Below are 14,110 nucleotides of genomic sequence, written 5' to 3'. Positions count from 1 at the left end.
TGATGCACGACACGGCTGTATGTTGACATAGTTGCTTTGTGCCGCTGCATGCTTGGAGAAATTGTCTAGCTATTTTCTCCTTTCATTCCGCGTGGAAGCTCCATGTGCCGACATAATGGAAATCTACACTCCCTTTGTGGATGGATTTAGTTCAGATGATTGTGCTCTCTCCGTTTCCTAGGAAATGGCCAGATTTTCGACATACATTTTACTGTCATGCCTCTATGCTTAATGGGACACCTAGTGGGTAATGAATGATTACTCTCCCGTTCCCAAGGGTAGAATAGAAAATGTATTTTGGTGATTGACTTTACTTGAAAAGAATATACAATATCTCACTTACTTCAGAGGATTTATTACTTCCACCAGAAGAAGAATAAAAAACAAACACAAGCTTCTTATGCAAATAATATATTCCGTTGAAATGCCTCAGTAATGAAATAAAATGTATAATAAGTGCATGAGCAGAAACATAGGGATAAAGAAAATATTCACAGTAAAACTCCATCGTTGGCACCACCTAAATCTACCTGCACACAATGTGGAAATGAGAGCATGTGCTTACCGCACGTCCTTATTCGCTTCTATGGGCTCATGTACGAGGCTGTCCACGATTCTGTAGAGCAAGTCCTATTCCGGCTTGTGTTTGCATCTCGGGATGTCTTTTGCAATTTTCATCGGTTCATTTAGCCGCCGATGAGACATGGGATGTTCACGGGACCATGGGACCGTTGTTTGCTCCCCAGATGTTGTGTGCAGGTAGCCTTAGGCTAAGGCATTTTGGTAATTTCTGCAGTGGATTTTCTGAAATGGGCCTTTTCATGGTGGTTGGATTATCTGTGGCCTTCATGATGCTTTTGCAAAGGTTTCCAAATCATTCGGCCCCCAGCGAAAAAAAAGTTTTTCTTTTTCGTAGATAAAGCTTATGTATAGTATATGTACACCGCCAAGAAGTTAAAGGAAATCTACCGCTTATACTAACCTCTACAAAGCAGCACCAGAGCTTTGTAGAAGTTAAAATCTTAAATACAGACAAATATAAAAATGACATAGATGTATCTGCTGGCTCCGGTATCACACCCTCTGAGAATTTCTGCCACACCTGCGGCCTTCTTTGCCCCTGCCGCGCTCTGATAAACCCCCCAATTCTTTGATCATAGTTGCATAAATATAAAAGTGTTTAAAATACCTAATAAATGTAAAGATAAGTTAAATATTTTAACCTCTACAAATTGGTAGATTTCCATTAAGACTTAAGAGGGGCCTAATATACTGATAGAGTCCTTTCCTTACAGGTTAGGTGTCTCCTGTATTATATGGCAGATACCAGTTGTCAACTGCCATGATCAGCATTAAGTGATAGTTAACCTATTAGGGCTCATGGTCAAAGCCAACCACGGCATCTAACCAGTGCTGTCATATTGCTGCTGATTGGTGCCCCTGTGACATCATCAGGGGGACACAGATTGGTTGCCATGACAGCCATCAGTAGCATGGCAGTAAATTAAATGAGTGATCAGATTTACTGGGGTTCAAACAGCCTATGGGAACTCCATTAAAGTATCAAATAAAAAAAGTTTCAAAAGTTTTTAAAAAGTTATAACTCATGTCACTCCCCTTTCCTAGAATGCATATATAAATATATATTAAAAAAAAGAAACTTGTTTGGTATGCCTGATCTAAATATTTATACCATACAGCGATCGCTTTCTTTCTAAGTTTTTAGATTTTTTTAAATGTACAGTCATGGCCATAAGTTTTGAGAATTACACAATTATTATATTTTCACATGATCTGTTGCCCTCTGGTTTTTATGTGTGTTTGTCAGATGTTTTATCACATACAGAAATACAAGTGACAGTTATTGACAGTTAGAATGAGTTACTGCAGCAAGTCAATATTTGCAGTGTTGACCCTTCTTCTTCAGGACCTCTGCAATTCTCCCTGGCAGCTCTCAATCACCTTCTGGACCAAATCCTGACTGATAGCAATGCATTCTTGTACAATCAATACTTGCATTTTATTACAATTTGTTGGGGGTTTTTTTGTCCACCCTTCTCTTGATGATTGACTACAAGTTCTCAATAGGATTGAGATCTGGGGAGTTTCCAGGCCATGGACCCAAAATTTCTATGTTTTTTCCCTGAGCCATTTAGTTATCACCTTTGCTTTATGGCAAGGTGCTCCATCATGCTGGAAAAGGCATTGTTGATCACCAAACTGCTATTGGACGGTTGGGAGAAGTTGCTCTTGGAGGATATTCTGGTACCATTTATTTATTCATGGATGTGTTTTTAGGCAAGACTGTGAGAGAGCCGATTCCCTTGGCTGAGAAGCAACCCCACACATGAATGGTTGCAGGATGCTTTACAGTTGGCATGAGACAAGACTGGTGGTATCGCTCACCTTGTCTTCTCTGAACAAGCTGTTTTCCAGATTTACCAAACAATCGGAAAGGGGATTCATCAGAGAAAATGACTTTACCCCAGTCCTCAGCAGTCCACTCCCTGTACCTTTTCCAGAATATCAGTCTGTCCCTGATGTTTGTTTTCTGGAGAGAAGTGGCTTCTTTGCTGCCCTCCTTGATACCAGGCCTTGCTCCAAGAGTCTCCGCAGTCTCACCTGCACTCACACCTACCAGCTGCCATTACTGAGCAAGCTCTGCACTGCTGGTAGCCCGATCTCGAAGCTGAAACACTTTTAAGAGATGTTCCTGGCGCTTGCTGGTCCTTCTTGGGCGCCCTGGAGCCTTTTTGGCAACAATGGAACCTCTCTCCTTGAATTCCTTGATGATGTGATAGATTTGTGACTGAGGTGCAATCTTTCTAGCTGCAATACTCTTCCATGTTAGGCCAGTTTTGTGCAGTGCAAACTGCACTTGTTTCTTTAGAGATAACCATGGTTAACAGAAGAGAAACAATGATGCCTCCTTTTAAAGTGTCCAGTGGTGTGATTCTTACTTAATCATGACAGATTGATCTCCAGCCCTGTCCTCATCAACACCCACACCTCTGTTACTGGAGCAATCACTTAAACGATGTTAGCTGCTCCTTTTAAGGCAGGCCTGCAATGAAGTTGAAATGTGTTTTGGGGAAAAAGGTCATTTTCTAAGCAAATATTGACTTTGCAATTAATTGCTGTTAAGCTGATCACTCTTTATAACATTCTGGAGTATATGCAAATTGCCATTATAAAACCTGATGCAGTAGACTTTGTAAAAATTAACATTTGTATCATTCTCTAAAACTTATGGCTATGACTGTATTTAAACACAACAAAAATAACGGTAGATTTCCTTCCTTGGAGAGTGGAAACACATGCACGGAAAACTTTCCATATGGACCGGACATGGAGTACGCATCCCAGAAGTGGAAACCACATCTATCATGTAATTATATACCATGTGGTTATATTATAAGTGATGAGTGGACCCATCAGGATTCAGTTCCACTGGGTTTGATTTTGTGGACCAGAATACGAAATTTGCAATCAGTGCCTGCACGTGGATGTTAACCCTTTATGAGTCAGCTTACCTACTGCTGTTATCCTTTACACGCTGCTGGCAAAGTCATCTTCGGCTGACATATTGGCTGGGATTGTTGCTTCTCAAGACATCATAAGGAGCGGCACGATCACTACCAAAATAGTTGTTGGCAATTACATGAGGGAGCTGAGAGGCGTGTAGGGGATACGGCCGGTGGAGTGGGCCAACACAGGGCAGGAAAGTTTGCACAAGTGCAAGTTTTGAGGCTGAAAGATATATCTAAAACAGGTAAGACCTAAGCCTCTTGATGTATCTGGCTGCGCTGGGGGACAGGGATTTCATCATACACTACCACACGAGCACCTCCGTATGAAAAATCTCAGCAATGGAAATGATGGAATTACGACATCACAACATTCTAGATCCCCCTGTGATGTCCTCAGTAAGATATCGAGACACATCAGCAAAGATACTCCTCAACCATTCGTGGTCCAGAGAGTGACGGAGCAACAGAGAAACAAATGGAGGACTACTTTTGGATGGAAGGAGCAGGGGATGGTCCACATACTAGTGAGTAAAGAGGTTCAGATCATAAGCAGAGAAATAAGCCTAAAGCCTAGTGCAAATTTAGTAATGAGGTCCCAACTTACTATGTGGTATTGATCATACTAGTGCCGACCAAACCTGTCACTAATGGTGACACATAATTGTTATACAATAGTTTGGATTTATGGGGCACAATCCTGTAAAGATATTACACCACCAGGGCAGTTTAGTATTAATATTGTTGTATAATTGTTGTACTAAAGACTACAAGCTGCTGCATGGAGACATGTGAAGGAGGCTAATGCCACTTGTATGGATTATTATAGGATTAACAAAATTATAATACTTGGAAATCCTACAAATTGCATGTAAATTACATTATTTAATAGACAGAAAAATAGGCTTTCTAGGTATATCAGGAGATACTGATGGAGCATTCTAGAACACTATGTTCTAAACGATGTGTTTGATGTCATCAGAACATGGAGGATAATGAGGGTGTCACCTACACATAATAAAATGATATGTTATTAATGCCTTCTTATGATAACCTAGGTCCGTGTTATAGAAATACTCCTCAGATATAGGGATAGTAGGATAACCGAAGGACACTTGCAATGTCCTCCAACCCAGGCCTGACCTAATGGCTTGGAGGCAGTTGGATTCCACTGGTACCTGAGTGGCCTTGTCATGGTCGCTTGGTCCAGGTGAACTGTCCACGCCGGGCAGGTCTGGAGATCGAATTGCAAGAAAAGGGGGTGGACGCAGTATGATGAAGGTTTCCCCTGGGGCACTCCTGGTGTATGTGTATGTTAGGGATCCCTGGGTACATGGTATACGCAGTTCCTTTATTCTAGAACTTCAACACAGCAACGATAACAGTCCTATCTGCCAATGTCCAAGGTAGCTGGTTGGATGCAGTCTAGTAGAACAAGCACACATACCAGATTCAGGAACTTGGGACTGGAGAATCTGCTTTGGAAGCAATCTTAGGGCAAGCTCTAGAACAGTGGTTCTCAACCTTTCTAATGCTGTGACCCCGCAATACAGTTCCTCATGTTGCGGTGACCCCAAACCATATACAAGAATATTGTATTCGTGCCAAAAAATGCAATAAAATCTTGGCTCCGATGGCTTTAGGCGACCCCTGTGTTTTGATCGTTCGACCCACAGGTTGAGAACCACTGCTCTGGAGGGTAGAGTCCTACAGCAGGGCTGATGGGATTGGATTACCCTCAGGTAGAAGACAGCAGCAGCAAACTGCAGTCGGTAGGCCTTGTGTCTCCTCACATGGAGGTCTCAGAAGAATCTAGAACTTCCAGCCAGAGGGAGGAATATCTTCTCTTTGGGAGGAAATTAGCATCAACCAATAACATACCCTAAAGCAATAAATATACCATTAAAGAGGAATTATATATATTTAAAGGCAACTTTATATAAAAGCGTAGAAGCATAAAGGTTTGTAAAAGACACGTCTGCCGGGCCATTACACGCAAAAGGGGATCTGAGCTTCAGCAGGACATTCCAATCACATCGTTCATACAAGCTGCACCGCTCTGTCTAGTACCAGGTGTAGAACCTCATTACATATGTGATGGGAGCTAATGTAAAAGACACATTGAGACATAGTAGTCACTAACTCCATTGTCATCTCCTATGTACACTCACCTTTTTTATTTGTTTATTTTCTGCAGGGTTCATTTGGCAGCAAAATTTGGAGGAGATGAGAGAAGAGATTGAGCGTGGGGGTAAGTGATTTATGGGGTTATTTGTAAAGTGTATTAGAAGATAAAATTAGAATAATGTAGAAATAAGTTACTGACAATCAGTTTGCCAATGATTAACTATTCTAATAGTTATATATTTTTATATACCTTGTATCTTATTATATGTTATCACTTTTCTAATGCTGCAGATCATATTGTGTGGTGGGATCAACCAGAAGAAATTGTGGACGAGGCCGTGCTAAATGGTCATCATAGAGAGCGGAGGAGAATGTGGCCTTGCACAAGTAAGTCGTCATTAATTACAAATCCTCAATCACTAGATAGGGGTAAAAATAATACTTATCCCCCTGAACTCTGGGTAGACTATCTAGAGGAGATTTTATGCATCATGTTATTTGTTTTAATAGATTTAGAAGTACTGAGAAGACTGATTGCTGAATTTGAGGCCCAGGAGACAACTGAAGGCCCAGGTACGTAGTGGAAGAGAGTAAAGTTTAACAATAAATGCCTTGGAGTCTTTGATTCTTATATTTACAGTATTAGCTTAGAGTATATCTTCAAACTTCTCGGATGATTGGGATATATATTATAATACAGCATATATAGATACATATTTAATTATGTGTAATTTTGCAGATCCTAAAAGTACATCTGGCAAGAGGAAACGGGCTGAAGAAGGCGAGACATCTGGGCAAGTGAGACCAAAAAACCCCCAAGAAAATAAGAAATAGGAGGATTAAATTATATTCTTCATAAAATCCAACCACAAATAAATCATAGGCAATGAACTACACATACACACAAACTCTTACACACAGACAGCTAGAGACGTACACCTATACATAGACACGCACATCAAAATAAATAGGAGGACGAAGAAATGAAATACTTCATAAAAATCAACTAAAAAAAATAATTGGCCGTGTACTACACACATACCTGTGCACATACATATACACGGACACACACACATACACCTACACACAAACACACACCTATACACAGACACACATAAAAAAATAAAAAAAATTGCCTACAAAATCCCCAAATGGTTTCTTGTGCATTAATTCTTTATACTAATTTAAATTAATAATATATGTTGATTAATATCCAAGTCCAGTTGTATAATTTTCACCCCCATGGTGCCATCACATAGTATGATTCAATCATTTTATGAAATCTTACTGTCTTACTGAAACTTGAGGAAGTAGGAATCGGTAAAGTTCTGATGCTAAATAACTACTATAGCTTAGATGTGAGAGCTCAAAATTAGGGTGGTTTAAACACCCACTTGAAGGCGCATTCACACGAATGTATGAGGGACGTATATACGGCTATATATACGTCCCCCATAGACGACAATAGGTGCACAGAGCGATACGGTGCCTCACACGTGTGGCACCGTATTGCTCTGTACACAGGGAAAACATGTCCTATCTTATGACATATGCACCACGGTGCGATGTGCATATCTATGGAGAGGGGGGGGGGGTGACCCCTCCTCCTCTCTAGCATGCCGGAAGTATGCCCTCCTGACTACGGTCCTGTGAATTCGGCCTAAAGGTTATCCAGATAGGCCCCCTTTTCCCCAAAATTCTTTTACATTAAAGAATACAAGTACTAGCATTGTACAGTGTCTAAATATACAAAATAGAGGAAGCCAATACTATATACAGAATAGGAATAGAAAACTTGTGGCCATATTTGCAGGATAGAAGGATAGGAGTACGACTGTGTAATTCCTAAACATACAGGAAAGGAGTAATAATTCTGGAATTTGCCTATGTATACAAGATACTGTGATATGCACACTACAATGTTGATATATGCAGGATAGGAGTAGTACTGTGCAGTTCCTGTGAATGCAGGATAAGATATTTTGTATTGTGATGTGCATGTATATACAGCATATGCTTAGACACACAGGAGACATTTATCATGGATTGTGAACCAGGAATTGGAACTTTTTTCCCCCTACGCAACCCTCACGCCAAGTGGATGTAGAAGGGGCATGGAGAGAAAGAGAGTGGGCGCTGGGTATAGCAGAACTCTTAATGCCTATATACCAGAGGATCCAGGTATAGCAAATTTTAACCTATGCCGGAACTCTTTGGTATATCAGGCTGCACCAGCAGGAGGGGGTATCAGAACCGGTGCACAATGCAACCAGTTGTGATAAATTTCCATCACAGAATATACAGGCAGTCGCCTACTTAAGAACACCTGACTTACAGACGACCCCTAGTTACAAACAGACCTCTGGATGTGCGTAATTTACTGTACTTTAATCCCAGGCTACAATGATCAGCTGTAAGAGTTATGAAAGGTATCTGTAATGAAGCTTTACTGTTAATCCTGGTTCTTATGATAACCTAACATTTTTAAAATCCAAAATCTGTCACAGAGACCAAAAATATTTTGGCTGCAGCTACAATTATAAAATATACAGTTCTGACTTACATACAAATTCGAGTTAAGAACAAACCTACAGAACCTATCTTGTACATAAGCGGGGGACTGCCTGTATACTCAAATAGAATATTACTGCCATTACTGAACCGTATTTGCATCCTTTGCTCTGTGATCAAAATGACTTGACCTTAAATTTTGACGTCCTCCAAGGAAACTATAAAGTATATGCGTATGAGACAACTATCTAGAGTTAAAAAAAAATGCAGTGTATATCAGTCACTATATTTCCTCAAAAAGACACAAGGGCAAATAATCACAAAAAAAGGAAAAGATGAAGACATTTAGGAAACAAGTGTCCTGTACAACTGCACTGCTACGGGATTGACTATAACTGAGTTTTTGACATTTTATAAAGGTAATTGCCAGGACAGAGTAAAAACTAGAAATGGGGACCAGTGCCAGTGTGGAAATGTCAGGAATATGTTTTCTGACATTCAGTTAAATAGAAATAAGTTTTGGAAAAAGGTGGACAAGATGGCGCTGATTATGAGAGCAAAAAGTAGAGAATTGACAATCTACACACTCTGATACACTGTACAGTACAAAAAGTTCTATTGTTTCTTATAATGTTTAAAAAATATTGCATATACAGGCAGTCCCCTACTTTAACGTCATCTAGCATCATATTTACTATGGTAGACTATCCACACTGTCATGCTTGTTACCTTAAGTAGGGGATAACACCTTCTTTACCAAGTTCTGAAGTTTCTTCATTGCTTAGGAAATGATCTTTATAAAAATATGTAAATGAGCCGGTGGCGCTCAGGCTGACTTTACGGAGCGCCTCTTAGCTCGGCTGACTTGTTAAATATGCAGGTACCCCGCCAATTAATATTCACCCCCTTGTCCGGACAGTTTATTGCAGACAGGAGGTGACGTCATCCGGCTGTCTGCAAGTCTTCAGAACGCTCCTAACGCAGCCGGCAGATTACCAGTGCAGCTGCTCAAGAAAGTGTTTTCGCGCATGCTGCTCGGCAAAAAAAATGTCTGCAGTTCCAATTATACAATATAACTGGTCCCACTCACATACAAATTCTACCTAAGAACAAGCCTACATAACTCAGGGGCTGCCTATATATAAGTGAGAAGTGTTGTCTGGGAGGACCGGTATCTGTCATACAGGCAGATGAAGGGTGTATGGTAAAAGCCCTGCATTTGTCTGAGGTAACCCAAGGGTTAAGGCAGACATGTGGTAAGCAGGAGTAGTCTGTTCTTCTATGTTGGCCTAGCTAGCATAGACACCTTTGTAATGTCCGTACTGGGCCTGCTTATTATGGAGTAGGGGTAAGCTGGTAGTGGGACTCCTACTCCACCCGGGCTTCGGTTCTGGATTTTGTATAGCCCACAGGTGCGGGTCACAGGTCTCGTTAGAGCCTAATATAGACTCCAGGCCAGAAGCAGTAGGAGAGGCACCACCTGGAGATCTGACTCCTGGACTTTGGTCATAGACCTAAGGTAACTGAGTGCCTCCATATCCTGTTGGGTGAAAGTAGGTCCCTGGCAGCTAGGTACTCAGATAGTGAGGGTCTGATACTGTATTAGTAAATTAAAGTTGTTTTACTGGAGTGTGTGAATAAAAGACTGGATCTGGACTATAACCGGCTTGAGTCCCTGCTTCCTGCACCAATACGTGTCTGCCAGAGCGATTCCCCAGAATAATATATATAGCAATTTAGGTCCTAGTAGTATTATATGATTTCTAGTCATATTATCAGATCAACTGGAAAGGGATGTGTACTTTCCCTGCTGGTGGAATTGGATAGGAGTAATTTTAACCAGACAAAACCTTTCACCATAGGAGTTATTGGATTTTCCTAAATTTTATTTTGGTAAATTTTAATATTTTTTATAGGTCCTGCCTATAAAAAGTATTAAAAATTACCAAAAGAAAATTTTGATATTTAGCTGGTTTCTATTTTCTGTTCTTTTAAACTGACTTAAAGTGTTACTAAACTCTTCCCAAAATTCCATAAATGAATAGAGCAGATGATAATAGTAAACTTTGTATTAAACTTTATTAGCCAAATCTGTTTCTGTGTCTTTCATTTTTCCCAGCCTTTTGTACCTTATTTAAGCAGTTTGTGTAAATCGTCTTTCTGTCCTGTATCCACTGACACCTAAAGCACCCTGGTAAATTGTTTAATGTCTTAACTCTTTACAGACAGTCCCTCCATAGTCTAAGCTCCTCCGAGCTGAATCACCAAAGAAAATATTCTATAGTCATGTTAGGAGTTAATCTATAGTCTCTTTTCCTTATCCATCTGATGTGTTTGGGATTTCCAACACACTGCTCACTGCAGGAGAAAGAAGGTACAGAAAAAAGACACATGGAAGCTACTTTACAGAATTTATTGAATTATATTACAAAGTTTACAATTATCACCTGCGATACTCATTTCTTCACTAAAAAATTAAGGATCACTTAAGCTTTAAGGTCTATCAACCTCAATATGTATGGAGCCTGCACCATGGCAAACAGAACGCCTCAGTACTATGGAGACATTTGGAAGCCAATTTTCTCTGTAAGGGGCCTCTTTATGGCTACATAATCTGAAAATATTTGCCTTCAAAATGGTGTTTCTTGGAAAACAAATATTGTGTGCATGAAAATTCTATGAAATTGGATTCAAGATTTAAGAGGTTCACTACCTTTTTTGATATTGATGAGCTGGATGTTCAGATCAGTTCTCTGTGTAGCAGTTGGGTAGAGATGAGCGGTCCTAAAGTTTCTTTTTGGGTCCAAAGTTTGTCTTTCGTGACTTGAACATATTGCCGCATTGGTAGCCAAACTGGCAAATTGACCCCCCTAGCCATGGCTATGACTGGACAGTGGTGTCCATGTAATCATATAAACTTATATATTTTATAAACGGCATTTCAGGATCAGATAGTAGATAAGTCTGTTTCCAAAAATATGAAATACTAACAAATAAAAGTCCAATTTAGAGGACGAAAAACTGAAGTGAAAAAATTAAAATCTTAGCTGATGTGTTTTTTTCCCCATTATACATGCAACTTTTTGTTAATGTCATTATTACCTTATTTATGGATTGCCCTTTGTAAAATGTCAGGGTGTTATTTCTGGTGCATATTTGACATTCATTAGATTTGTTCACAAATACAGTCACAAGTTCACTTTCTGATAAGGTAAAGAAAACAAAGCACAACAAAAACAACAGTTTTATTGACCTGATTTGTGGCTGGCCGTTGAGCTCGTAATAGCCTTGGCGCTGTCCTTGGGAGAACCCGTTTTTTGCTTATTTTTCGTGGACTCAAGTGCTTTGAGCTTCTTGGCATGTTTACTGCCTTTGTAGTGCGCTTCGGCTTGGCTCTACAAAGGAGAACAAATCAGGCTTATTTTCTTACCTTTTTACACAACACAATCGGGCAATGAACTTTATGAGGAAAAACATAAACACATGGCACCAAAATCAACGGTTATAAGGTCTATGGAACACAATGAGCTTCGAGCATATATACTATTTCTAGTATATATAAAGTATGTTTTAAAGTATACAGCACTGTGCAAAGTTTTTAGGCAGGTGCCGGGAAAAAAATGTGGCAGTGCAATAAAATAAAATAGAAGTGTAATAAAAAGTAAAACCATATTCTGCTGCAGGACAATGAATCCAAACATTCAGTCAATGGCAGCAAAAATTATCTTCAGTATTTAGAAGACCATAGAGACCTGGAAGTGATGATATGTTCCCTACTGAGCCCTGTTTTTAACATCGATCTGTAAGGAATTTCTGCAAACCTACATGTTTGATGTAGATGTTTAAAACAACCTCCCCGCTGAGCTCCTCTAAAAACTGTGGGGGGGGGGGGGATTTATCGTGTGCTGGTGTATGGTATGATTTTAACCTTGCCCCCCCCTGCAAATGCCACATATATCGAGAAGCTCTGACCTCATCATATATTTGGCAATCCTTTGCACTATAACCTGTGGCAGTCGCTTGCAAAGACTATAACTAGGGCGAAGGCGTGAGGCAGGAACACCCCACATCTGCCAGCTCCTTTGCAAAACGCGGCCACATTCATGCCCCTCCACACCCACTTGGCCTGGAGATGGCGTAAGGGGGGGGGGGATAGTCGCAATTTTGGCTGTGTGCCAGGAACAGCTACTATATAAGGGCATACAAGCTCTGATTAACCCCCACCCTATGTATCTATGGGTGTGGATTTGAAGGCTCAAGGTCATCACACCAAATACTAATTCGATTTAGATCTCACTTTTTTTGAGTCACTCTGCACTTTCCTAATTGATAAAAATTAAGATTTTAGAACTTAGATTTATGAAAACATTTTTATTATGCAGCATTTTTCAGACCTGCATAAAACTTTTGCACAACACTGTATATATTATACTTGGTTACTATACACATACAAAATTGTATTACAATTTTTATTTTATCAACAAAAGGTTTTTTAACCACTAAATGTGATCATGAGAATTTTGATCCATAAGTTACCTGCTTAAAGGACATTTATCACCACTTTGGGGGAGTAAGACTCTCCTATAACTCATGTTCGTTACCTGTGGGGGATGATTCAGCTTTTTTCAGCTAGCTTCCAGGCTCCATAATCGCCAATTTACTTTATAAAGTTATGTAAAAGAGCTGGAGGCGCTCAGGGTTGCGTCATCTGAATTCCTACGCTCACTAATTTATGCATGCCCTCGACTAATTGATATGCATTTCTCCTGTTTGTCGCAGCTCCCCTGCCTCCTGTGACGTCAGCTGGCCTTGTCCCTTGTGCAGCCCACGTGGTCACCAGTGCGGCTACGCAAGAGAAACAGACGGCTGACGTCACGGGAGGCGTGCATAATTAGCCGAGGACGTGCATAAATCAGTGAGCAGAGGAGCCCAGATGAAGTGACCCTGAGCGCTTTTAGCTCTTTTACATAACTTTATAAAGTTATTTTATCAGCGATTACGGAGCCAAAGGTAACGAGCATGAGTTATAGGGAAGTCTAACTCCCCTAAAGTGGTGATAGACGTCCCTTAATGGGAATGGAATATTACACATGTGCGTCCTCTAATTACTTTGCGGTGCACCATCATTCCCAATAAATTTAGAGGAGATGTGGTCATGCATGCAGATCATTGCTCCACGTGCAATCGAGGCTGACGTTCTAATGATGATGAAAATCTCTAAATGTTGGATATGCATCGGCAAATTCTGTGGTTTAGTGGTAAAAACCCTTTAATTGAACAAACACAAAATAGAAAAGTGTAAAGAAGTAAAAATTTTAGGGATACAGATGACGCAAATAAACAGAGGAATATGGCAAATAATGGGTATTTTCAACAGTATCTGTGTCTACATTTGAGACCACCAAATTACCAAAACCCAAAAATTGTCAGAAGCACAAGTTTCTACAAGACTATTTTAGTCACCATCTAATAGAAAGTCCAGGAGATATGTTTTCCTTATATTTCTTTCTAATGTTACACTCAAAGAGCTTTTCCAATCAATTGTTTCCATGACATAGTGACAGACCATCCAATATAGACGTCATACCACTGGATTCCCAGATTTCTAGAAAGCAGGTGCCATCTTGCTTTTTTCGTCTACAAAAGTGACTGTAAGTGGTTACTTATTATTGTTATTTGTCAGAAGCAAGTGATAGGATTGGTAGGGTCCCCGCAATAAGACCCTAATCATCATTATTTATTACACTTGTACTGGTCTATATGCACTTCACCACTCATTGGTGAAGTGCATCCCATGCTGATAAAGCCGGAATGTAGAGTCATTCGTGTTACACTGCAAGGCCTACTATCCTCAAGGATATGGCTACACAGAAATAACAACGCTCCGGCTACACTTCCACTGCCCAGCGCCTTCTATCAACCTCTTCAGCTACATCACTCCTGGG

At 40.2% G+C, this 14,110-nt stretch overlaps 1 protein-coding gene across 5 annotated transcripts in view; it reads right to left on the bottom strand.

Moving 5' to 3' along the window:
- Positions 1–14,110, bottom strand: part of ZNF385B (zinc finger protein 385B) — a 389,492-nt gene that overhangs the window by 40,105 nt on the left and 335,277 nt on the right. For all 5 annotated transcript variants that reach the window (XM_072121590.1, XM_072121588.1, XM_072121589.1 and 2 more), the window contains one exon: positions 11,419–11,560. In XM_072121590.1, coding sequence (XP_071977691.1) covers positions 11,419–11,560 — 142 coding nt within the window. The remainder of the gene's footprint in view (positions 1–11,418; positions 11,561–14,110) is intronic.

This window comes from Engystomops pustulosus, chromosome 8 (assembly GCF_040894005.1).
Source record: "Engystomops pustulosus chromosome 8, aEngPut4.maternal, whole genome shotgun sequence".
Lineage (NCBI taxonomy): Eukaryota > Metazoa > Chordata > Amphibia > Anura > Leptodactylidae > Engystomops > Engystomops pustulosus.
This window is presented reverse-complemented; position numbering and strand designations above follow the sequence as displayed.